This window comes from Stenella coeruleoalba, assembly GCF_951394435.1.
Source record: "Stenella coeruleoalba genome assembly, chromosome: 5".
Classification (NCBI taxonomy): domain Eukaryota; kingdom Metazoa; phylum Chordata; class Mammalia; order Artiodactyla; family Delphinidae; genus Stenella; species Stenella coeruleoalba.
Window position 1 is genome coordinate 28,270,996 of NC_137150.1, and position 23,518 is coordinate 28,294,513.

At 50.2% G+C, this 23,518-nt stretch overlaps 1 protein-coding gene and 1 pseudogene across 2 annotated transcripts in view; both read left to right on the forward strand.

Moving 5' to 3' along the window:
* Window positions 1–20,289: 20,289 nt before the first annotated feature.
* FOXL2 (forkhead box L2) lies at window positions 20,290–23,020 on the forward strand. Its single transcript, XM_079922902.1, has one exon. It carries the CDS (start codon window positions 20,583–20,585, stop codon window positions 21,717–21,719), a length of 1,137 nt encoding a protein of 378 aa, XP_079779028.1. The 5' UTR covers window positions 20,290–20,582; the 3' UTR covers window positions 21,720–23,020.
* Window positions 21,746–23,518, forward strand: part of LOC307187087 (trafficking protein particle complex subunit 1-like) — a 65,813-nt pseudogene continuing 64,040 nt past the window's right edge. Inside the window, exons 1-2 of the transcript in view lie at window positions 21,746–21,838; window positions 21,952–22,109. The product of the transcript in view is annotated as a trafficking protein particle complex subunit 1-like (transcript). The remainder of the gene's footprint in view (window positions 21,839–21,951; window positions 22,110–23,518) is intronic.

Here is a 23,518-nt window from a genome sequence, read left to right on the forward strand (position 1 = left end):
ACAGAATATAACCAGTATTTTATAATAACTATAAGTGGAGTGCAAATTTAAAAATTGTGAATCACTTTACTGTACACCTGTAACTTATATAGTAGTGTACATCAACTACACTTCAATTAAAATAATAATATAAATAAATAAACATTAAAATAACAATAATTTTTAAATGTTCATATCAGCTTCATTGTGATATCTAAAATCTGTATACAGCTCAGGTTTCTAACAATAGGAGAATGGATAAACTGTGTTATAGCCAAACAATGAAATACTACTCAGCAATAAAAATGAACAAACTACTGAAACACATACCCGCAAAACATGAATGAAACTCAAGATCATTTTGCTGAATGAAAGAATAATTACCCAAAGGAATACACCTGGAAAGAATTTCTAGAACAGGCAAAACTAGTTCATGGGGGAAAACATCAAAAGAGTTGCCTCGGGGCTTCCCTGGTGGCGCAGTGGTTGAGAGTCCGCCTGCCGATGCAGGGGACACGGGTTCGTGCCCCGGTCTGGGAAGATCCCACATGCCGCAGAGCGGCTGGGCCCGTGAGCCATGGCTGCTGAGCCTGCGCGTCCAGAGCCTGTGCTCCGCAACGGGAGAGGCCACAACAGTGAGAGGCCCGCGTACCGCAAAAAAAAAAAAAAGAGTTGCCTCTGGGCAGGTACAGGGACTGACTGGGAAGGGGCAGGAGGGAACTTCCTGCAGAGATGATGATGCTCTATATGTTGATATGGATTTGCATTACACAGGTGTGCACATTAGTCAAAACTCATGGATGGTAGAGTTAATACTGGCGCATTTGTATCTAGGGGGGAAAAGAACCATAAATAAATATTTAACTCTAGCTAATAATATGCATGCTGAACTGTTTAGGGATGAAGTATACTGATGTCTGCAACTTATTTTGAAACGTATCAAAATACAAGATGAATAGATGGATGACTAGAAGGATGGGTAATGGATAGATACAGAATAAAGCAAATATAGCAAAATGACAACTGTAGAATCTGGGTGGATAGGATGTATATGCATTATGTTTGAAGATTTTCATAATGAAGTGATGGGGGTAGGAGATCTTTATCAATAACTTCCTAAAGGCTACACTAAATGGAACCAGAGAAAGCTGGGTTCAAATCTTAACAAAGCCATTTCCTACCTGTCTGATCTAGGACAAGACTTAAACTTGCCAAGTTTCAATATCATAATGCATAAATAGAAGTTGAAAATAACGTCTGTGTCACACAGTTCTTGTAAGAATGATATGAGAGAACATACACAAAGGGCCTGGAAAGGTTCATTGTGACCTGAAGCTATTTAAAAAGAAGAGTCTTCCATTACAAACTCACAGAAACTCTAGATTTTAAAATAACTAATAAAAAAAGATCCATTTTTTTCAACTTCTTGCTCTCAAGAAAGAAAAATCCCTAGACACCAGAAATATAGAGGGAACTGAAAGCCAGAAGAGTAGCACATGAGAAAACATTGAAGAAGTCCTAGATAAGGGGCGGTGGGCTTACAGACTACAAAATATCTCTGAAAGTGGAGTGCTTCAGTTCTAACCTTCTTACAGGTACAAGAGACAGAGCTTTGAGATCACTCAAGTTAAATTAGGAGTTAGAATCCTACAGAAGGTCAGGACTTTTGAAGAGCTGCACCCTAAGCAAAAAGAAGGTTAGAAAATCTTCCCCACCAACCCAGAGACATAGCAATAAAGCTTGTCTCTTCCTGATCTCTCCACGTGATGGTTTAGAGTTGAACTTATACCACCCACATTGTACAGCAATCCCAAGTCAAAATATTAACAAATAAAGAAAAAAATAGATCCCAAGCTGCTGATGCCTCCAGGGCACCTGGCAAAACCAAAATAAAACCTCTCTGTGGGGTCATTCCTACAACTCAGGCAGTACAGGATTCCCACTGGGAAGGAAGTCACCAGTGAAAATGGCAGACCATACAAAGAAAAGTTTACCATGAGCAAGTTTTCAGACACAACAAACAGGATAAATGGCATCCCAAGAGCTTCCAATAGACAAACATTCTGAAAGACTATAAAATAAGTATGTTTAAAATAATAAAAGAGAAAAAGATAACAGAAACCATAATGAAATACCAGGCATTTTTTTAAAGAACCAAACAAAACTTCTAGAAATGAAAAAATATAGTCATCAAAATTAAATTAAAAAAAAAAAACCTAAAATTTTAATGGATGAGTAAAATCTCTTTTCAGGAGCTGAAAAGAAAATTACTGAATTGGAAAATAGCTATGAGGAGATCACCCATAATATTGTACAGAGAGATAAAGCAACAGAAAGCATGAATGATAATTAAGGGAAAAAGAAAAGAGAATGAGAAGGTCCAACAAATTTGTAATGGGAAAGAATAAAAAGAATAGGGAAAAGGTAATATTAAAAGATGTAACAGGGACTTCCCTGGTGGTGCAGTGGTTAAGAATCTGCCTGCCAATGCAGGGGACATGGGTTCAATCCCTGGCCCGGGAAGACGCCACATGCTGCAGAGCAACTAAGCCCATGCGCCACAACTACTGAAGCCCACGCGCCTAGAGCCCGTGCTCCACAACAAGAGAAGCCACCTCAATGAGAAGCCCACGCACCGCAACGAAGAGTAGCCCCTGCTCGCCACAACTAGAGAAAGCCCATGTGCAGCAACAAAGACCCAACGCAGCCAAAAACTTAAATTTTTTTAAAAAAAGATGTAACAGCCAGGAATTCTCAAAATTGATGAAAAATATGAATCTTCATAAGGAAGAATCACTCCAGTCCCCAAGCAGAATATATAAAACTAATTCCACGCCTAGACATATCATATTAAAATTGCAAAACATCAAAGTAAAATCTTAAAAGCAACTAGAGAGACTAGACACATTACCTACAAAGGAACAATTAGGCTCACCTCAGACTTCTCAACAGACACCACAGATGCCAGAAAGTAATAGAATATTCCAAGTATCTCCCATGTACTGAGGAAAAATAACTGTCACCTTTGATGTTCTATATCCAATAATATTAACATTTAAGAGGGAAAATGAAATTCTTAAATTTCATCAAGACTTACTACACACAAACTTTTGGTGAAAGCACTACGAAAACATATGCTGGACTTCCCTGGTGGTACAGTGGTTAGAAATCCTCCTGCCAATGCAGAGAACATGGGTTCGAACCCTGGTCCAGGAGGATCCCACATGCCGCGGAGCAACTAAGCCTGTGTGCCACAACTACTGAGCCTGCGCTCCATAGCCCACGAGCCACAACTACTGAACCCACATGCCATAACTACTGAGGCCCGTGTGCTTAGAGCCCGTGCTCTGGAATAAAGAGAAGCCACCGCAATGAGAAGCCCGTGCACAGCAACGAAGAGTAGCCCCTGCTTGCCGGAATTAGAGAATGCCCACGTGCACCAATGAAGACCCAAGGCAGCCAAAAATACATAAATGCATAAATAAATTTATTTTTTAAAAAAGAAAGAAACTATATGCTTCAGGAAGAAGGAAATTAAACTCAAAAGTAAGAAATGGGTGAGCAAAGAAAATGTAAACATGTAAGTGACTCTAAACAAGCATTAACTGTAAAAATACACAGATAAGTGACAAAGCCTTAGCACATAAGTGCTTAACTAATGTTTATTGGTTGGTGAGTCTTGATTGCATGCACCTCTTCTGAGACATAATTCTGCATATGTTTTGGGCACAAACTCAGAAGCACTTCAGCTTATGGCTGTCATATCCTATTCACTTCCTCATTCCAGGAATGTTTTATCCCTTCATAATTTAAGTGCAACTCTGTATTTATTATTTTATCTTTTTAATTTTTTCCATATTTTGTTGGTGAGGGAGGGAATTCCAGTTTGATTTCAGTATATCATTTTGAAACTCCACTCAATAAGTATTTATTGAACTGGAAAAACTATTCCCACCCCTCTGGTAGTTCACCCAACAAGAACAATCGTCACTGCCTGCCAAACTCCAGAGTAGTTAGATTCTTACCTGGCGACTCAGGGCTCCAAGTACAGATCTTTATCGACTTACAATGGGGTTACCTCCCAATAAACCCATCGTTAAGTTGAATTTTTCATAAGCCGAAAATGCATTTAATATACCTAATCTACCAAACATCACAGCTTAGCCTAGTCTACCTTAAACACACTCAGAAGACTTAAATTAGCCTACCGTTGGGCAAAATCATCTAACACAAAGCCTATTTTATAAAAAAGGGTTGAACATCTCATGTAATTTATTGAATACTGTACTGAAAGTGGAAACTAGAATGGTTGTATGGGTACAGAATGGTTGTAAGTGTATCAGTTGTTTAATCTCATGGTAGCTGACTGGGAGCTACAGCTTGCTGCCACTGCCCAGCATCATAAGAGTATTGTATCACCAGGAAAAGATCAAAATTCAAAATTCAGTTTGTACTGAATTTGCATCACTTTCACACCATCATAAAGTCGAAAAATCAGAAGTCAGGGACCACCTGTATGTGTTCCGGCAGCCAAAACAAAGCCTGTGAAGTCACAGTGTCACTTCCGCCCTACCATACTGGCCAAGGTAGTCACACGAACACCCAGACTCAAGGGGAGGAGACATAGACCCTACCCCTTAAAAGGAGGAATGCCACAAAATTTGGAGGCCATATTCTAAAACCGTCACCTGCAGCTGGAACACAGCTGAAATTCAGGGCAACTAAAAGTGGGAAGTAAAGAACAAGTAATGACGGGATCTGTAAGTTACTGGGCACATAGTGTGTTCCAGACACTTCCATATTTCACTTACCTTTACACAGAAACTGTGAGAGAAACAGGACTGATACTCCCCATCTTACAGAGGAGGAAGCTGCCCTCACAGGGTCAGCGTGAATGCCCAAGGCCGTACAGCTAAAGAGTGGCCAGATTCAAGTCCGTAGCCACACCACAAGGCCATGCTTCTACCCACTCTGCTGTACTAATTCTCAAAGTGACTGAGCAGGGATAACGTACTCTAGTCCTCCCTCACTGAGGCTGCCTGTGAGGAATTTGAGCTTGGAGCCAGCCATCAGGGGAGGGAGGTGGCACCCCAGAGCAGGGGCTTCCTGTATAAACAGGAGGCGCATGGGAAGCGGCACTGTGGTGCAGGGACAATGGGCAGTGAGCAGGCAGGGCCTCCTGTCTCCGGTGGGCGCTCAGGGCTGCGGGCGGCCGGGCAGGAACAGCTGGGGCCCTGACTCCCTGACGCCTGGCCCAGGAGAGGAACTGCCCCTCTCATGGCTTTCCCAGGAGGAAGTTCCCCACTGATTCTCGGGAAGCCCTTCCCATCCCAGGCCTCGGCTGTGCCTAGACCTCCTCTTTCTTCTTCAGGAGCATGTTGTCTTTAGGGCTAATCTAGGATACAAGCCTCCTCTGAAGTCCCCGTGGCCTGGAGGCTTGGAGGGTGTGGGCAAGCCAGGCCAGGCTCAGATGCCAATCTAGGAGGCAGCCACCTCTGAAACATGTGCTAAGGAAAGCAATTAAAAAAAAAAAAAAAACTTGGAATATGGAAAGCAAAAAGACCTGACTCCACATCCCAGCTACAGTTCTAACAGCTGTGTGACCTTGGGCAAGACACTTAACCTCTCTGAGCCACAGTTTCCTCACTTGTCAAGGGGTGGGGGAATAATATCTGCCTGAAAAGAGTTGTTTGAAGATTAAATGCGATAATTTGTGTAAAGTTACCAACACCTGTAAGAGCTGCATAAACAGTATCCATGAGTATTTAAAGCACACAAGAGGCCCCCTCCCCAACCTTTGTCCCACAACTGGTCTACTGTAGCATCTAAATTTTCACCATCAGAGAGACTGTGTCACCACTAAAATACCAATCACCCCATAAGGGGCAAGGCACCCCAGGCGTAGGAAGCCAGAGAAGGTGGGTTTGAGGGAGGGTCCTCACCAGGGCCTTCCCAAGGCTCCCATTACACCACACACTCTTCATCACCCCCACTTCTCTGTCTACTCCCGCTCAGTCATTTTACTGGCTCCCCAACTCTACCCATCTCTTTTCTTTAACGCCCTTCTCTCTCTCTCTCAATCTCTCTCTCTCAATCTCTCTCTCTCCACACCCTCCTTGGGTGAATTCATCCTGTCCCATCTATAGGTTAGTGACTCCCAAACCTCTCTCAGGAGGCCAGATTCGCACATCCAACTGCCTCCCAGACACCTCCACCTGAACGCCCGTCGGGCACCTCAAATGCAGCGTGTGCCCCACAGATAATCATCTCACCCACCTGTGGGCCCTTCCGGCCAACCTCCTGCTCCTTCCTTGGCGCAGGCCCATCACCCCTCACCTGTGTGCTTCACCCTTGGCACCTCCGGCCATCCTCCATACTGCAGCCAGGATCAGCTTCCTAACAGGCAAACCTTCCCTTTCACTCCCATTTGACAGCCAAACGGCCTCAGGATAAAGTCCAAGTCCCTCAGGAAGGCATCCTTGGCCCTCAGTAATGTGACTTTGTCAACCTGTGCGGCTTCATGGCCCACTACCCGCAACCCCTCCCCCACACTGGACACTGCCAAACCCAGATACTGGTGGTCCCCTGAGAGCACCATTGCCTCCCTCAGCTCTGGCCTTTACACACATGCTTATTCTTACTGGAATGCCTTCCCTACATGTCCCCTCAAGACTTAGCCCCAGCGAGAAGACTTCCTCCACCTCCCCCCATCACCGTACTTATCATATTATATTGCATTTGTCTGTTTACCTACTCAACTCACCACTAAACTGCACTTCCCCAAGGTCAAGAACAAGGCCTTCCTCCCCAGATCCCCAGGCCCAGCACAGGGCCAGTACAGACCCAGTGTCTGGATGTGTTCATCTGAATGCAAGAATCAATGAATGACAAATTCTGCCAACCAGGGAGTGCCACCTAAAGGTAGTCCTTGGGGGGCAGCCAGTCGCAAGCAAACCCACATATGCAATAGAAGCTTGCTCCTCCCTGATGGCTCACGTAATTTAAAGTTTGCAAACAATTTTGCCCCACAGTCCCAGAAGCCAAAGAAAATCTGGTGGGATCTTAACAGAAATGCCCTTCCCAGACCTGAAAAATGGAGAAAGCAGACTGCCATATATAATAGGCATTCTATACGGACAGTTTTTTTAAGACACAAACTGGAGAGAAAAGGGGTGGAGTGGGGCACTGTGTGGGTGCAGGGGTGTGCGCGGCCACGCACACACACACCAGTGAGGACACAGGTGAACAACTACGTGTCATGTGTGGACACACAAAGTGCAGAATGTTTGTGGAACTGTGAGGGCACACACTCAGCCTCTGTGATTTGTTCTCGATTTACACTCTTTGGATGAAGGACCACCCCGTGACATATAAATAATGTCCCAGAACCTGTGGGCACCCGTTTCTCACAGAAAATTAGAGTCAAGGCAGTCCTGGCTGTCCCGAACGAAACGCCAGCCTCCCCACACAGGTGTTCCCTCCAGCTGGACTTTACCTTGTCTCCAGGGTCGCCCCTACCTAGAGAATGTCTTAGCTACGCCTTCTTGCGGCCACAGGAAGCTGCAGTCGGTCCCGCCGTCTCGGGGCGTATCTTTTATTCCTTTCCTGGGACGGGGCCTCCGAGGCAGGGCTTAGCAGAGGCGGGAGGTGGCGAGGCCAGCGTCTCTGAGGACGTCAAAGAGACATGAAGATGGCAAGGCGGCCGCAGTGCAGGACCCCGGCCGACCCCGCCTCCCTGGGCGAGCGCGTCTGCGCTGAGAGCCGAGGGCCACGTACCACGCCCGGGCGGAGGCCCGGCGCCGGGGGCTCGGGTGCGCTCCCCAGGGGCTTCCTGCGCCGCCGCGGGGTAGGATAACACGGTACGGCCCGGCACGGCTCCGAGCCCCACAGCCGGCTGCCGCTTCCGGCGCTACAAACCGAGGAAGACCCCCACGTCGGGCCAGCCCGACTTCCGACTTCCGGCCCGTTGGACGCACCGTGCACCGTCAACGTCCTGCACCCAAGACACGCGGCGGGCCTGGCACACCCGGAAGCTGCCCTTTCTTTCCTCCACTTGAGCGCCTGATGATACCGCCGGCAGCCTTTGCCTTCGAGCCCTCCGGGACCCTCTCCCATCCTGAATTCCCCTCCTCTTCACCCTGGCACCTCACTATCCGAGAACATAACACGTGCGGACCCCTAACTCTTGTCCTAGAGTTCCTCCCATTCCCAGTTTCTACGTCTCACAGAACTATAATGAAACACTGGAATGATTCATGCTAAAGTGTCAGTGACTAATAACATTTGAATGCCTCATCTTTTCCCAGACTGAATCTGCGCCTAAGAGAAAGAAGCGCTAAACGTGGAGTCTCAGACATTCATTCAACGAACATTTTCTGCACTACAGATATGTCAGGCACTAAGAATACAAAGATGATGAGAAAACAGCCCCTGTTCTCAGGGGGTTCACAGTCTAGGAGAAGGAGATAAACAAATTAACAAATAATTTACAGCAGAGGGTAATAATTGCTGAGATAGAAGAAAGCACAGACAACGTGCCATAGGACCCCAAACACCCAGCCCAGCCTGCTGATGTATCAATAGATTATTGGGCCAGGGAATACCTCCAAGAGGAGATGATCCTTGAGTAGACTTAAAGGATGACCAGCAAGCAACTGAGAAGACACTGATAGGTAAGTCAACTTTACCAAGGCCCACATGACCAAGGATGCACCCCGAGTTTGGGGTGAGAGGAGGGGTGGACAGGAACACAGAGCACCCAAAACACGGACATGCCGAGAAGGCCATACAGCCTGCTGAAGGCAGGAGGCCCTCCTTCTGGCATACCGTAAACACTTCAGAAAAGTTTGTTGAATTACAACCAACGCTTGCTGATCTGTTGTGGATCGAGTGTGTGTTGTTTTTCTTCCCAATCAGACTGAAGAGAACTCTTCATGGGTAGAAACTAGGTCTTTTCTTATGTCCACCATAACACTTGGCACATACCTTGGCACCTGACAGGTACAAAGGTGAAAGCACTCCTTGATTAAGGCAGTAACATGCTGTCCTCTGGCCCATGCAATGGCATGGCGGGGGGCGGGGGGTGGGGGTGAGAAGGGCAGCTCAGCCTCTCCTGGGGGACGAGGCCTTTACCTGCCAGGCCTTCCCAGATTACCCAGCCAGAAATCTCTCCTCTCTTCCTCTTGCCTCCTATGGCACCTGCATCTTGGGCTGGGGAGATGTGTACAGGCTGTGTACTTGTCACCTGGGGCTCCCTGTGAGCAGAAATCACACATTGCTCCTCACTGCATCCCCACACCTGGAACAGCCAATGCACAGAAAAGGGGTTCAACACCTGTGTGAAGAAACAAATTATGTGATTGGGGGGTTTGTGAATTTGTTCATTCATTCTTTTCTTCCTTTCTTCTTTTGGGTGGAAGACACTCCTAATATCTTTCAGGACCCACAAAATCAGCTATTTCCTAAATGACCACTTACAGCCCCATTGTCACTGTCTTTAAACATAAGAAAAATCCATCATTCATCCTGCCTATCCTTCACAGACATTACCTCCGGGCAATCAAATGGTTGATAAGGAGGAGTTTCTCTTTATGGAAGAATCTCGTTAATTATTGAAGAAGGAATGACAGGATTAGAATAAAACCATTTTGCTAATGAACCCTAATGAATAATGGCTCTGGACAGTGATAATCAATGGCTGCTAAAATCCAAAAGAGGAAAAACTAAACATTAGTGTGTCCTGATTGAACTATGCAACACTATTGGTAAAGTGTTCTTGCCAAACTATCAAACCTGATCTAACCAAGCCTCTAGATCTACCAGCACACAGGAAATACAGAGGACAGAGGAGCATGTTAAAGGATGCCATCAGCAAAATCCAGGCTGTGAGAAGCCTGGTCCTAGAGGATGAGTGGCCCACTATCTTACAGATATAATGCAAGAAGGGAAAAAAAGAGGAGCAATATTTATAGGTTAAGAGACTTAAGAGACATCTAAACCAAATGTAATATATGGATCTTGTTTGGATCGTGGCTCAAACCAACTGTAAAGTCATTTTGAGATTATTGAGAAATTTGCAACATTAACTGTGTATTTGATATACCAAAAAATAATCACCCTCGGGCTTCCCTGGTGGTGCAGTGGTTAAGAATCTGCCTGCCAGGACAGGAATAAAGACGCAGATGTACAGAATGGACTTGAGGACACGGGGAGGGGGAAGAATAAGCTGGGACGAAGTGAAAGAGTGGCATGATATACACTACCAAACGTAAAATAGATAGCTAGTGGGAAGCAGCCACATAGCACAGGGAGATCATCTCGGTGCTTTGTGACCACCTAGAGGGGTGGGATAGGGAGGGTGGGAGGGAGATGCAAGAGGGAGGAGATATGGGGATATAGGTATATGTATAACTGATTCACTTTGCTATAAAGCAGAAACTAACACACCATTGTAAAGCAATTATACTCCAATAAAGATGTTTAAAAAAAAAAAAGAATCTGCCTGCCAATGCAGGGGACATGGCTTTGATCCCTGGTCCAGGAAGATCCCACATGCCGTGGAGCAACTAAGCCCGTGCGCCACAACTACTGAACCTGCACTCTAGAGCCCGCGAGCCACAACTACTGAAGCCCATGTGCCTAGAGCCCATGCTCTGCAACGAGAGAAGCCACTGCAATGAGAAGCCCGCGCACCACGATGAAGAATAACCTCCGCTCGCCGCAACTAGAGAAAGCCCGTGCGCAGCAACAAAGACCCAACGCAGACAAAAATAAATAAAATAAATAAATAATTTTTTTAAATCACCCTCAGTTTTTAGATATGATGATGGTATTGTAGCTATGTTTTTTAAGTGCTTATATTTTAGGAATATGAACTGACATATATACAAATGAAGTAATAGATATGATGCCTAGAATTGACTTCAGAAGAATCTGGTGGGGAAAGGGTGAAGAAATGGGTGGGGATATAGAGGAAACCAGATGGAGGTTCATTGTACTATTCTCTCTCTTAGTTTATAGGCCTGAAATGTGCCACAATAACAGGCTAAAAACAAAGGGATCAAAGACATTATTATTGTTGGTATTATTATCATCATCATCATCACCACTGGGATTTTTTAGTGCTTCCTCTGTACCAGACCCAGTGCTAAATACTTTTCACACAGTATCTTATTTAGTCTTCTCCAGAATTCTGTAACCTAGATACTATTATCACTGTTTGCAGATGTAGGAACTGAGGCACAGAGAGGCTGGATAACGGCCCAAAGTCACACAGCAAGTAGATCAAAGAGCCAGGATTTAAGTATAGATCTATTGAAATTCAAGCCCACGTTCTCTCCCACTCTACCATCTCACTCACTGATACTGACTTCCCAGGGCACAGGGATCACTCTCTCTGTTTGACAGATGAAGAAGCTGAGGCTGTGTTCAACAATAACTAGTAAAGTTGAAGATATCTGAATCCTTTGATACAGCAGTCTCACTTCTTGGTAAACTGTAGCACATGTGCACTAGCAGACATATACAGGAACGTCCATAGCAGGCCAGTTGGTAACCTTAAAGAATAGGAAATAACCCAACATCCCTCAACAGGAACATGAATAAATAAACCGTGCTGTGTCCATACAATGGAATGGTGCAACCAAGTGAAAATGAATGGAGTTTGTCTTTGTGTATCAACCAGGAGCTTTTCTCAAACATAAGGTTGAATGAAAAAGCAAGCACATGTCTTTCTGCCACAGCAGGATACCATTTATATAAAGTTATGAAACACAAAGCAGTACTAAGTATTGCCTAGGAATGGATACCTGTCACACAAGTATTAAAACACCTATGGGAATATTTACCATGGTAATCACCTCAGGTGAGAGGGACAGAGAGGGATCAAGGAAGGATACAGAGGGGTCCTCGATTATATCTGCAAGATTTATTTCATAAAAAGAAATATGTGTGTTAGTGAGACTGTGGAGAAACAGGAGTCCCATACACTTTTGGTGGGAGTGTACACTGCTTCAATCTATAAGGAGGGTGATTTGGTAACATCTATCAAAGTTACAAATGCATATACCCTTTGACCCACCTCTATACTTCTAGAAATTTTTGTACAGATATATGCACACGCCTACAAAATTAGGTGTATACAAGATTTTACATTACAGTATTAGTTATAAAAGCAAAGGATTGGAAACAAGCTAATGCTATGCAGCTCTAAAAAGTGAAGGCATTGATATGGAAAGATTTCTAAGGTGCAGAACACTGTGCATTAGATGCTGCCATGTGCAAAAAGTGAGGGAGGGCAGGGAAACATATGTGGTACGCTTGCATATGCATAAAATATGTCCAGGAGGATATAGAAGAGACTAGGGTCTCTGGCTGCCTGTGAGAAGGGTGACTTGGGGACAGAAGTGGGAGACTTTTCATTGTAAGCCTTCTGTATATTTTTTTAAACACCTTTATTGGAGTATAATCACTTTACAATGGTGTGTTAGTTTCTGCTTTATGTCGAAGTGAATCAGCTATACAAAAATATGGAACACTTCACGAATTTGCGTGTCATCCTTGCGCAGGGGCCATGCTAATCTCCTCTGTATCGTTCCAATTTTAGTTAATGTGCTGCTGAAGCGAGCACCTTCTATATTTTTTTAAATTTTGGTATACGCAAGTATATTGCCTGTTCAAAGAATGACAAAATGTTAAAACTCTGAAGCTCAGGAAGGTTCCATGATCTCCAAGGCTGATGTAAGAACTGGGACAGAGGTCTGTGCTAACCACTCCCCCACGGTGCCTCCCAGACTGTGGTGGGTGTGCATCGGTGACAGTACCGGGCACCAGCACCTCCATTCCACCTGCACTCCCTCTGTGGCCTAGAGCAGGCCTTGTATATTTCTGGACCTGAGTTCCCATCATCCACGTGAGGGGGCCCTTCCTGTTCAGACGTGCTACTAGTTCCCATTCCTCAGAAGTGCTGCCTCCGAGCAAAAGGCTAGGGCCAGGAGGTACCTGGAACAGAACACACAGGAATCCTGGAAAGGATTCCCACCCAAAGCTCCAAAATCCTGACCATAGTTTCCCCCAACAAAAGCCTGCTTGTACCACCACAGCAGCCTGCCAGCAATTACCCCCAATTACAAACCCAGAGCCCAGCAAGGCCTCAATTAGTCTGAAAAGGAGCCTGAGGAGGGGCCCGGTACGCAGTATAGTGCCCACGTATTGTCTCCACCCACAGGGTAGCACACTCCTCTCAGTGAAGCCCAGGGCCTTGGATACCTGGGAACCATGTCCTCAGGATATGGTCCTGAGGAGAAGGCTGTTGGCTCTCCTTCCCAGAGTGACCATTCCCTGCAAGGCTCAGTCAAGTGCTATGTCCTGAAATGCAGCTCTCTCCCTGCACACACCACACACACCCTTCCCACTTACCACTTTCCCAGGCAAGGTGTGACATTTCCAGGCTATCATCCCCATCAACCCCAGATGAAAACATCCCTGGGCGAACCTGCAGAGAGAGGGATGCCCCAGGCTGATGCCTTTAAATCACCACTGTTATGGACTTGGCTCAACGTGTTGGGAGGAGGACCAAATGCCCACCTCTTCCCAGGGAAGGATGCTCTCTGAATTCTTCTCAGAAGCATCCAAAAGCAGACTTGTCCCTAATCTTCTTTGCAGGCCTAATCTTCTCTGCAGGTCTAATCTTCTCCTGCAAATTCCCTGAGAGGAACACCGTCAGGTTGCAGAGTCCTGGGTTTGGCAAGCTTTGAGGTTTTCATGAATTGGCCCCCATGCCCGTCTTCTTCACAGTGGGTGCGCATGGCTGTGACAAAGACTGTGTGCATATGTGTGTGTACAGAGATCTCAAGTGGGTGTGACCATGTATGCGGGGAGGACCAGAGGTTATAGGAAATGGGCCTCATAAATAATAGCTTAGATTTGGTCAGACGGAAGGAAGGAGTTCCTGACCTGGAAGCAACAGAGGCACACACTCAGAGGTGAAACTCGGGGTTCCAAAGTCAAACTGCCACTTAGTGGCTGGGGGCCTTCAGCAAGTTACTTAACGTCTGTGAGCCTCAGTTTCTTTATCTATCAAATGGGAATAGCACCAACCCCTCAGCTTACCACTGGACCACCAGGGAATTCAGTTGTCATAAAAACGAAATGAGAGGGCTTCCCTGGTGGCGCGGTGGTTGAGAGTCCGCCTGCCGATGCAGGGGACACGGGTTCGTGTCCTGGTCCGGGAAGATCCCACATGCCGCGGAGCGGCTGGGCCCGTGAGCCATGGCCGCTGAGCCTGCGCATCCGGAGCCTGTGCTCCGCGACGGGAGAGGCCACAGCAGTGAGAGGCCCGCGTACCGCAAAAAAAAAAAAAAAAAAAAATTGAAATGAGACACAGCTTTGGGAAAGGTCCCTAGTGTTCTCCTTACTTGCTGCAAGTAATAAATCCTTCCTTCTCTTGAAAAAAAAAAAATGAAATGAGAAAATGCATGTAAAATCCCTGGTTCAAAATAAGCATTTAATAAAGGATAGCTATCTTAACCCTTTATAATGATGACAATAATAATAATAGCTGGAGGTACACAGCGGTCTTTAGAGAATGCTTTCTAGAAGGAAAAGGCCTGTTACAGCATGTCTGTCTGTCTGTATAACACTGTAATTTGTTCTTCCACTTTGGAAAACTGGCAATTTCTACTAAAACTAAACAGATGCCTACTCTCCTACGTAGTCATTCACGAGTAATGAAATGCCCTTCACAAAAAGACATGTAGAAAACGTTGACAGTAGCTTTATTTATGATATCCCAAAACCGGAAACAACACAAATGTCCATCACTAGGTGAATGGATAAGCAAATTGTGGAATATTACACGGCAATAATATCTGATACATGCAACAAGATGCATGGATATCAAAAACATATTACGCAGAAGGAACCACAGTAAAAAGAGTACATGTGGTATGCCCCATTTATATGAAGCTCAAAGCACGCCAAGTTCATCTATGGTGACAGAAATCAGAATACCTGTTACCTTTGGGAGTAAGTATGGATGAGGAAATGATAGGAGGGAAACTTCTGACGTGACAGAAACGTTAAAGCTCTGTATCTTGATCAGAGTGGCGGTTACATGTTATATTATATGTAAAAATACATCAAGCTGTACACTTGAGGTGCATATCATTTACCATATGTAAGTTAAACGGCACACACACATACACACACCATTTTGATGTGATGGAAATCTTCTTCGGAAGCCCAGTAATAGGGAACATAAAACTCAGCCCTTCTCCCTTCCTCTGGACTTCATCTAAGCTAGGCATCTAAAACTGCCGTCCTACATGGACGCTCTTTAGATGGTGCCCATTTTTGGAGAGAAATATGAATGAGAACCACGAGGAAGAGCTCTTTCAGGCATCGCCTCATGGGCCTGCTTAGGCTCCAGACAGCAGGCCTTACCTTGCAAGCTAGCTGCCACAGATGCAGAGGCCTCTCTCTTTCTAGTAAAGTTAAGTCTGACTGTTTCAGACACATCCTCGCCATGATCAGGGGGTGGGGGAGGGGTGGGGGAACCAGGAAGATGTCCTGTGTCCCTGCCTAAGGTTCAGCAGCACGGCTGTACCACCATAATGAGCAGATAGCCCCAGACGACAGAGGACTCTCAGATCCTGAGCTGGCCCTCTATGGTCCAGCCACTCTTCCCCACCTGCAGTCCCTTTCTTAGAAATTCCAGCTTCATAATAAGGAAAGTGGCATCTCTCAATCCTCTGTGGAGCACAGCCATGTTCCCATTCCACTACAATGCATTAAGCCCACCCTGGTGCGAAGCACTGAGTGAGAGAAGTGGAGGACACAGTCTCTGCCCATCAAGGCTTACAGTTTGGATGTGGAAAAAGGCAACTTTAAACAAGAATACATCACGCTCTCAAGCATGTGTTTGGGCCTACTGTCAGGGTACTCACTGTTCAGAGCTGAAGAAAATGGCTTTGGGCCATGGGAGTCAGAGCCATAGGATACCAGAGGAAGCTGGCCAGCAGCTCCTGCCACCCTAGGCTTCTCTCTCTGAGAGCATTCCAGAGGTCTTTGGAAGGGAGAGGTCCTGACATGGCCCAGGAACCACTCCCTCTGCCTTTTCTTTCTGAATTAGGCTCAACCAGGAAAAAGGTCTGCAACTGCACTGCAGTCTGCCTGCTACAGGGTAGGGCGTACACTCCTTGGGGCAAAGAGGTGCTGATGGACTTGAAGCCCAACACCAGTAAGGTAAGGAGGAACCCAGAACTCTGGCCTGCTGCCTCCCAGCCCAGCCACCCGCAGGCCCGGTGTGTGGAGGGGGGGGGGAATTCAGCAAGATACTTACCAACTGGAAACAGCTCTCAGCTCTGGTCTGTGAGTTCTTCCCCAGAATGGGTAATAGCGTCCTCTCTCCCTCTCTCCCTTTATCTCTCCTCTCTCTCTCTCTCTCTCTCTCTCTCTCTCTCTCTCTCTCTCTCACCACTTCCCTACTCTTTCTCACTCTCTCTCCCAAGCACATATTTGGGTAAGTGACTCTGCTAATCCTAACCAGGCAGAATAATATCGGCTGGCCTGGGGCCTGGCGCCGTGTGGGTGTGTGCATGGGAGAGAACCGTGCAAACTTCTCTGCAGCCTGTCAGTTCGGGCAGCAAGCACAGCTACAAGACAGAGATGAAGCCTGTGTGAGTGGCCTGTGTGTTCAAGTGCATCAGGTATATGTTCTGTACCTGAGCTCCTCAAAAGAACTCTGAACAGCAACCTCGCCATGGTGACGTCCAGGTGGCAGCCCAGTCACCCTAACCGCAGGCCAAGGACATCAGAGAATCAGCAGGCTTCTGGGAGGCAGACTTGCAGACATGGAGCCAAGAGATCAGTCTTGAGATAGCTGGGTGTGGGAGTGTGTGAAGAGGCTTAGAGTCCCAGCATCAGACTGACAGGTTTTCCACCAAAATGTGCAGGATCTGAACTAGTATATGTGACAGGTGAGTGTGAGAGAGTAGTGGGGGAAAGGAGAACTGGAGGGGATAACGGGGGTTGACTAAGAGAGAGATGGATGGATGGAGGAATGTGACCTGGGTAGAGAGACCTGGAGTCCGTAGGGTGAGGTGGGCCGGGACGGTGCTGACAGCTGTTGAGGTGTAGAGTCGCGCGGGTATGTACTAATCACCACGCGTATTCAAGCTTCCCTTTTCCTGCCGTGGCGCCGCAGAGTTCCCTCTCGCCCCGCAGCAGCGGGGAGCGGTGGGTGTTCGGGGGCCTCCGCCGCCGGCGGCTCGGGGCCAGCTGAGCGGGGCCAGGGAAACTCCTCTGCCTGCCTCGGGGTCGCCGGGCGGCTCACCTGGCGGGGCCCGGCCTCCAGGCTCCCAAGGCGCGGGCCGCTCCAGCGCTGTTGCAGGATTCCCGGCCGTGCGAAGAGGAGCGCCTCGCTCCATCAGAGCGGAGAGCACAGCTCGCTCTGGCTGTCGGGGCCTCCGCCGCGCGGGGCGGACGCGGGGCCGGCGGCCGCGCTAGGTCGTAGGGTCTCCACGGCGTCGGCCAGCGGTGCTCGGGCTGGAAGACCGGAGCCGCAGCTGCGGGCCGCCGGGAAACCCGGGCCGGAGAGGCTGGGAGCTCCGCCCGGCCCTTGGACGTGGGCACCGCCCCAAGGTCACTGAGCCGGAGCCCTGCGCGCCGCAACGCCCTGGGGCCCCACACAAGCCTCGGCGCGGTCTGTCTTGCCGGCGGGATCCCGACCTCGCCCAGAAGCAGGGCCCTACCCAACCTGCCCAAGAGGGCTGAGAAGTAAACCAAGGCGCGCCCCACCGTTTCCTGGAGAGATCGATACCTGGGAGCAGGACTCCTCTTCCTTCCTACTCAGAAAATCCTTGAGAGCAACCCCTTCCTTTACCCTCAACCCCTACACACACACAGACACACACACAGACACACACACACACACACACAGACACACACAGTCCTTAAAGGCTGAAAAGGGAGCCAAGTTTGGAATTCAGGGAAGTGATGACACACACAACAATGCTGTCACACCTGGCTGCTGCAGGCCAGCAGCGGAAATGCCTGCAAGGGGGAGAGAGGGAGAGGGAGAGGGAGAGAGAGGGGGCGCCAGCCTGGGTGGTCAGAAAAAAACAGAGGAGAGAGCAGCCCCCCACCCCCCAGCTGTATTTTCCCCTGCCAAGGCCCTGGGGGAGGATGGACAGTGAGGTCAATCTGCAGCAGCCCCAAACCCAACTCACACCACTCCCACCCATAGCCTGGGCACTAAGGGGGGGTGAGGAAGAAGAAAACACCTTCGCTCTTGCTCAGGAAGCAACCACAGAAGTTTTGAAGAAGAGCTGCTTGCCCCGGTGTATGTTGGAAGCAGTGAAAGAAAACAATCAAGCCACTTGGGACCTTTTCCCTCTTACTGTGGTGCTCAGGCCAGGCTGCCCTGCTGAGCTCTCTGGAGTCATATTCAAGATGCTGAATTCCAAAGAGCCTGATCACCCTGTCCTCCTTTCCTTTAATCTCAGAATGCAGATCAGGGGCCTGAGTGGGAAGAGGCCGCACATGAGGGTGCGGCCTGTAGATGCTGGGGAAAAGGCCCATAGGCCACCAGTGGCCCTTCAGGCTTCCTCAGAGACTGGGCAGCTTGGGAGGAAGAGGTAGTGACAGGCATTGGGCCAGCCACTCCAGACATGCCAACCACTACACACACCCGCGTGACATCCATTCAGTTCACCTTCCTCCACAAAGTATCCTGGCCCCATCGGCGACAAGGGGTGTGGGGCATGAAGACTCAAAACACCGGCCACCTCTCACACTTTATGACGGCAGACTTTTTGTTAAGGCTGAGTTAACTGTTAAAAGACACACCTGACTATTTTGCCAACACTGATTTCCCCTGAGACAACCTCCCTGCATGCAACTGGGTCCCAATCAGACTTCTGCTGAAAGTAGGTGAGAATTCACCCCTCAGCCCTGGAGAAAGATTGAACAAATGTCTTGTCAGGAGAGAGATTTGAACAAGTACCTCCCTTACAGCCTGTTGTTTTTCTTCCTAGGCTGTGATAGATTATATACACCAGCAGCGAGAGAGGCAGGAAGAATTGAGAAAGAAAGAAAAGGGGAAATGGGGAAGGGAAGGAAAGAATAAATAAAGGAGAGAGAGGACAGAGAAAAGAGGAAAAAGAAAGAAGATGCGATATTCATGAGCCACATTTACTCTGATACATGACACACATATACTATTACATATCTATAAGTATAAATGTGTTTTACCCCATTAATATAAATATCACACCTTGTATATGTGCATACCTGTGTTTCTGCACCAGCACACGCACACCCGGACAGCTGGTATCTCACGTGTCACAAGGACAGACCCTCCCCATGACTTCTATTTGTGATGCGGTGCACATACATATACAGTCCCCCAAAGCCCCACGGCAACATCTGCGCCTGTGTCGGCGCAGGAGCACAGTGGGGTCTACTTGGTTAAAGGGAGTCTCTGTGTGTTTAAGCACACATCCAACCCGTAGGATTACGACGCGATTACTAAGTAGGGGTCTGGTTCCTAGGTCCAGGAGCGGCGCAAGGAAGGGTGCAGGGGCTTCAGGCGGAGCCCCCGGGCCCCTCTTCCCAGAGATCTTCTTTCCCGGCTCCGTCCCGGCCCAGTCACTCTGAGAGCGCAAGGGACAGGACAGGCCGAGGTTTCTTCGTTCAATGACACGCGTTTCTGGGCTGAATTTCCCAAAGCCAACGCGCAGCTCTCTGCACCCCACCCTCGTCCGGCCCCCTCGCCGTCCCGCCCCTCCCCCGGACCGGAGCTAGAAGTTTAGCCCCCAGCCAGCAGCGAAGGGCAGAGCAAAGGAGTCGTTTTCTTTCACCTGGAAGCTGCGAGGAGGCTTGGCGCGCCTCTCCCCGCTAGGGCCCGAGCTCCCAGGGCACGGGCCAAATGCGGACGGACCCCGCCGAGGCCCTCGGCATCTCCCGGCCCAGTCCGCAGAGCGAGCACCGGCAGATTCAAGGGCTTGTGAGAGCGTGAGCGCGGCTGTCCGCCGGGCCCCCTAAGCTCGCTGGGAGGGGGCAGGCTGGTCCGGGCTGTGCGGGGCGTTTACAAAAAGTGACTTGGAGATGAACTCTCCCATGCGCTGCTGGCCGCCCCGCTATAGGGGCGAAGGCGCCTGACGCAAGCGGAACTCGGCGGAGCCCATACGAATCAGAACAGAGCGAGGCTCCTGGCGCACTAGGGACTCCAGGAGGCAGCTCCGCCAGAGACGCGGGTCTTGCCTCGGGAAACCGGAGGGTGGGGGGAGGGGAAGAGCGCAGAAAAGAAAACCCACCGAGGCGGGGACTGGCCTGGGCGGGGAGGGGCGGCGGAGCCGGAGCCCCTCTCTGTTGGGCGGACTGCCCATGGCCAGAGGCTGAGTTCCACTCCCGCCGACCTCTCCCTAGGGGAAGGGAAAGAAGAGAGAGGCGCGAGAGGCCGCCAGCGAGAGCGCGGGCGGCATCCGCAGTCTCCAGAAGTTTGAGACTCGGCCGTGAGCGGACTTGTGCGCCGGGACTCTTTGCCGCGCCAGCGCCAGCGGAAAAGAGCAGGGACTACCCGGCCGCGGCGTGCCGGCTTTGTCATGATGGCTAGCTATCCCGAGCCCGAGGACGCCGCGGGGGCCCTGCTGGCCCCGGAGACCGGCCGCGCAGCCAAGGAGCCCGAGGCGCCGCCGCCGCCGAGCCCGGGCAAGGGTGGCGGCGGCGGCGCCGGGACAGCCCCAGAGAAACCGGACCCGGCGCAGAAGCCCCCATACTCGTACGTGGCGCTCATCGCCATGGCGATCCGTGAGAGCGCCGAGAAGAGGCTCACGCTGTCCGGCATCTACCAGTACATTATCGCCAAGTTCCCGTTCTACGAGAAGAACAAGAAGGGCTGGCAGAATAGCATCCGCCACAACCTCAGCCTCAACGAGTGCTTCATCAAGGTGCCGCGCGAGGGCGGCGGCGAGCGCAAGGGCAACTACTGGACGCTGGACCCGGCCTGCGAGGACATGTTCGAGAAGGGCAACTACCGGCGCCGCCGCCGCATGAAACGACCCTTCAGGCCGCCACCCGCGCATTTCCAGCCGGGCAAGGGGCTCTTTGGGGCCGGAGGTGCCGCGGGTGGCTGCGGCGTGGCAGGAGCGGGAACCGACGGCTACGGCTACCTGGCGCCCCCCAAGTACCTGCAGTCCGGCTTCCTCAACAACTCGTGGCCGCTACCGCAGCCGCCCTCGCCCATGCCCTACGCCTCGTGCCAGATGGCGGCGGCCGCTGCGGCGGCGGCCGCAGCAGCGGCGGCCGCAGGCCCGGGCAGCCCAGGCGCGGCCGCTGTGGTCAAGGGGCTGGCGGGCCCGGCTGCCTCGTACGGGCCGTACTCACGCGTGCAGAGCATGGCGCTGCCTCCCGGCGTAGTGAACTCGTACAACGGCCTGGGAGGCCCGCCCGCCGCGCCCCCGCCGCCGCCGCCTCACCCCCACTCACACCCGCACGCACACCATCTGCACGCGGCTGCCGCACCCCCGCCGGCCCCGCCGCACCACGGGGCCGCCGCACCGCCCCCCGGCCAGCTCAGCCCCGCCAGCCCGGCTACTGCCGCGCCCCCGGCGCCCGCGCCCACCAACGCACCCGGCCTGCAGTTCGCCTGCGCCCGGCAGCCCGAGCTCGCCATGATGCATTGCTCTTACTGGGACCACGACAGCAAGACCGGCGCGCTGCACTCGCGCCTCGATCTCTGAAAGGCCAGGGCCCGCCGTCTGCGAGGATGCAGGAACGCGCGACGCCGGCCTTGGACGCAGCCACCGCCGCCAGCCAGACCGCGCGCCCGCTGGGGCCGCCCCCTGAGCCAGCGCCCACGGCCCCTCTGCGCCTCCGCGCTCCCCTCGGCTCCCCTCGCTCCTCTTTGTCTCCGCTTCTCCTCCTGTGCTCGCCTCCCTGCCCTCTATGCCCTTTCGCTCCTCCGGCCTACAGGCCGCCTCTCCACGCGTTTTCTACAGGCCTAGTCTTCTCCGGGCGCCCCAGCGTCCAGGCTGGACACCGGTTGCCAAAATTCACGGCGGAGAGGAAGTGCCCGGGGCCGAGGTGCAGCCGGGCGTCGGCGGCGCAGACCTCCTGGCCTTCTCTCACAGGTCGGTGCGCTCGCGCTCGGCTCTCTCCGTCCGGCTGCCGCGCCATCCTTGGCTAGAAGCGCCGGCCTGGGCGGGCAACGAGACCCGTGCCGACCGAGAAAGGGACGAAAGTGTATTTGCTCCGCGTACCCTCTTGGAGCTGTTCAGAAGCCCCTTGCTGGGGCCCACTGGGCCGGGCGGGGGTTGGGCCGGAGCAGGGAGCCGGGGCCGCCTCGCTCGGCCGCCTGCGCCCGGGTTTACACCGCATCCGGGCTCGGAGAGAGGCTGCGTTTCCCCCGCTCTCCATCCCGGCGCTTCGGGCCCCTTCAGGCCCGGGCGGCTGGCTAATGTTTTGCTAAAAAGATGGGGAGGGCTATTTTAGATGATATCAAAAAATATATTTTTTAAAAGAAAAATCTCACCGGAAAACCGGCGAAGTATTGTGGCCTTGGAGTTTGCTAAAGCAAAACATGAAAATCTTCTCTACAGGAGATTTGAAGTAGAATTCCTGTCGGCCCTTCAAAAAGCTGTGTTCACAGAGGTAGGAGAATATGCCCAGTAACAGACGGTTTCCTCTGCAAACTAGAGGATTTCCCCCCTCAACCTATCTTTTAAAAAAATATCAAAAAATTTCCCCTATCTTCCGATGCAAACCCCCGAGCGCCGGGAGATCACTGCCTGCCTGGCGGAAGCTGCAGGGACAACTCATCCCCTCCCTGATTTTTGTTTTTCAAACGTCTTGCTTCTCCCACCTTGGGCAGGAGAAATGTGAAACCCGGCAGCAGTCGGACCAGGCGGGCTTGTGGCCCCGAGCCTGCTGGCCCAAAACTCTAGACCTGGTTGTTCTGTAGTGTGTCGTTTGGAGGACCAAATTTTTCTAGAAAGAACTAGAGCACTTTTGTTGTTCGTTTGTTGTTGTTTTGTCTTGTCGATTCCCGAATAAATTTTTTTGTTCTTTCTTTTCACACGGACTTATATTATTTACGTCGCGTCTAAGTTTGTTCAGCAGCTAGTTAAAAGAGGGAGATTTTCAGCAAAAAGTTACCCTTTTTCAGATAAACAAGGGTTGAGGGCAGCCGGAGTGGGGGGCCTTTGTGGTTGTCGCTGCTGCTCTGTTTTCCCGGGGATTGTTTGTTTTCTGTGTCATCGCTGGTCTGTTGGGGCTGTTTCACGTCATCGCAGAGACATTATTTGCCGTGGTTCTTTCACAAGGCGTGACTGTACGTAGGATTTGTTCTATTTTTGCATCCATGCAAGTTTGAACTTTACCTCCTCCACAGCCGTGCTAGGTGTATGGGCTGTGTTATTATTATATTGTCTTCATGCTTTTCAATTTTTCCAGTTAAATCTAACAGCCAGAAGAGTTTATTCCAAATAGATAAAATCCTGGTTGCGGAAATGCTCTGTAAGCTGAAAACCTCTGTACAAAC

What these genes read in the sequence shown, in the direction of transcription:
- FOXL2 (XM_079922902.1), top strand. Translation starts at nt 20,583, where the DNA reads ATGATGGCTAGCTATCCCGAGCCCGAGGACGCCGCGGGGGCCCTGCTG.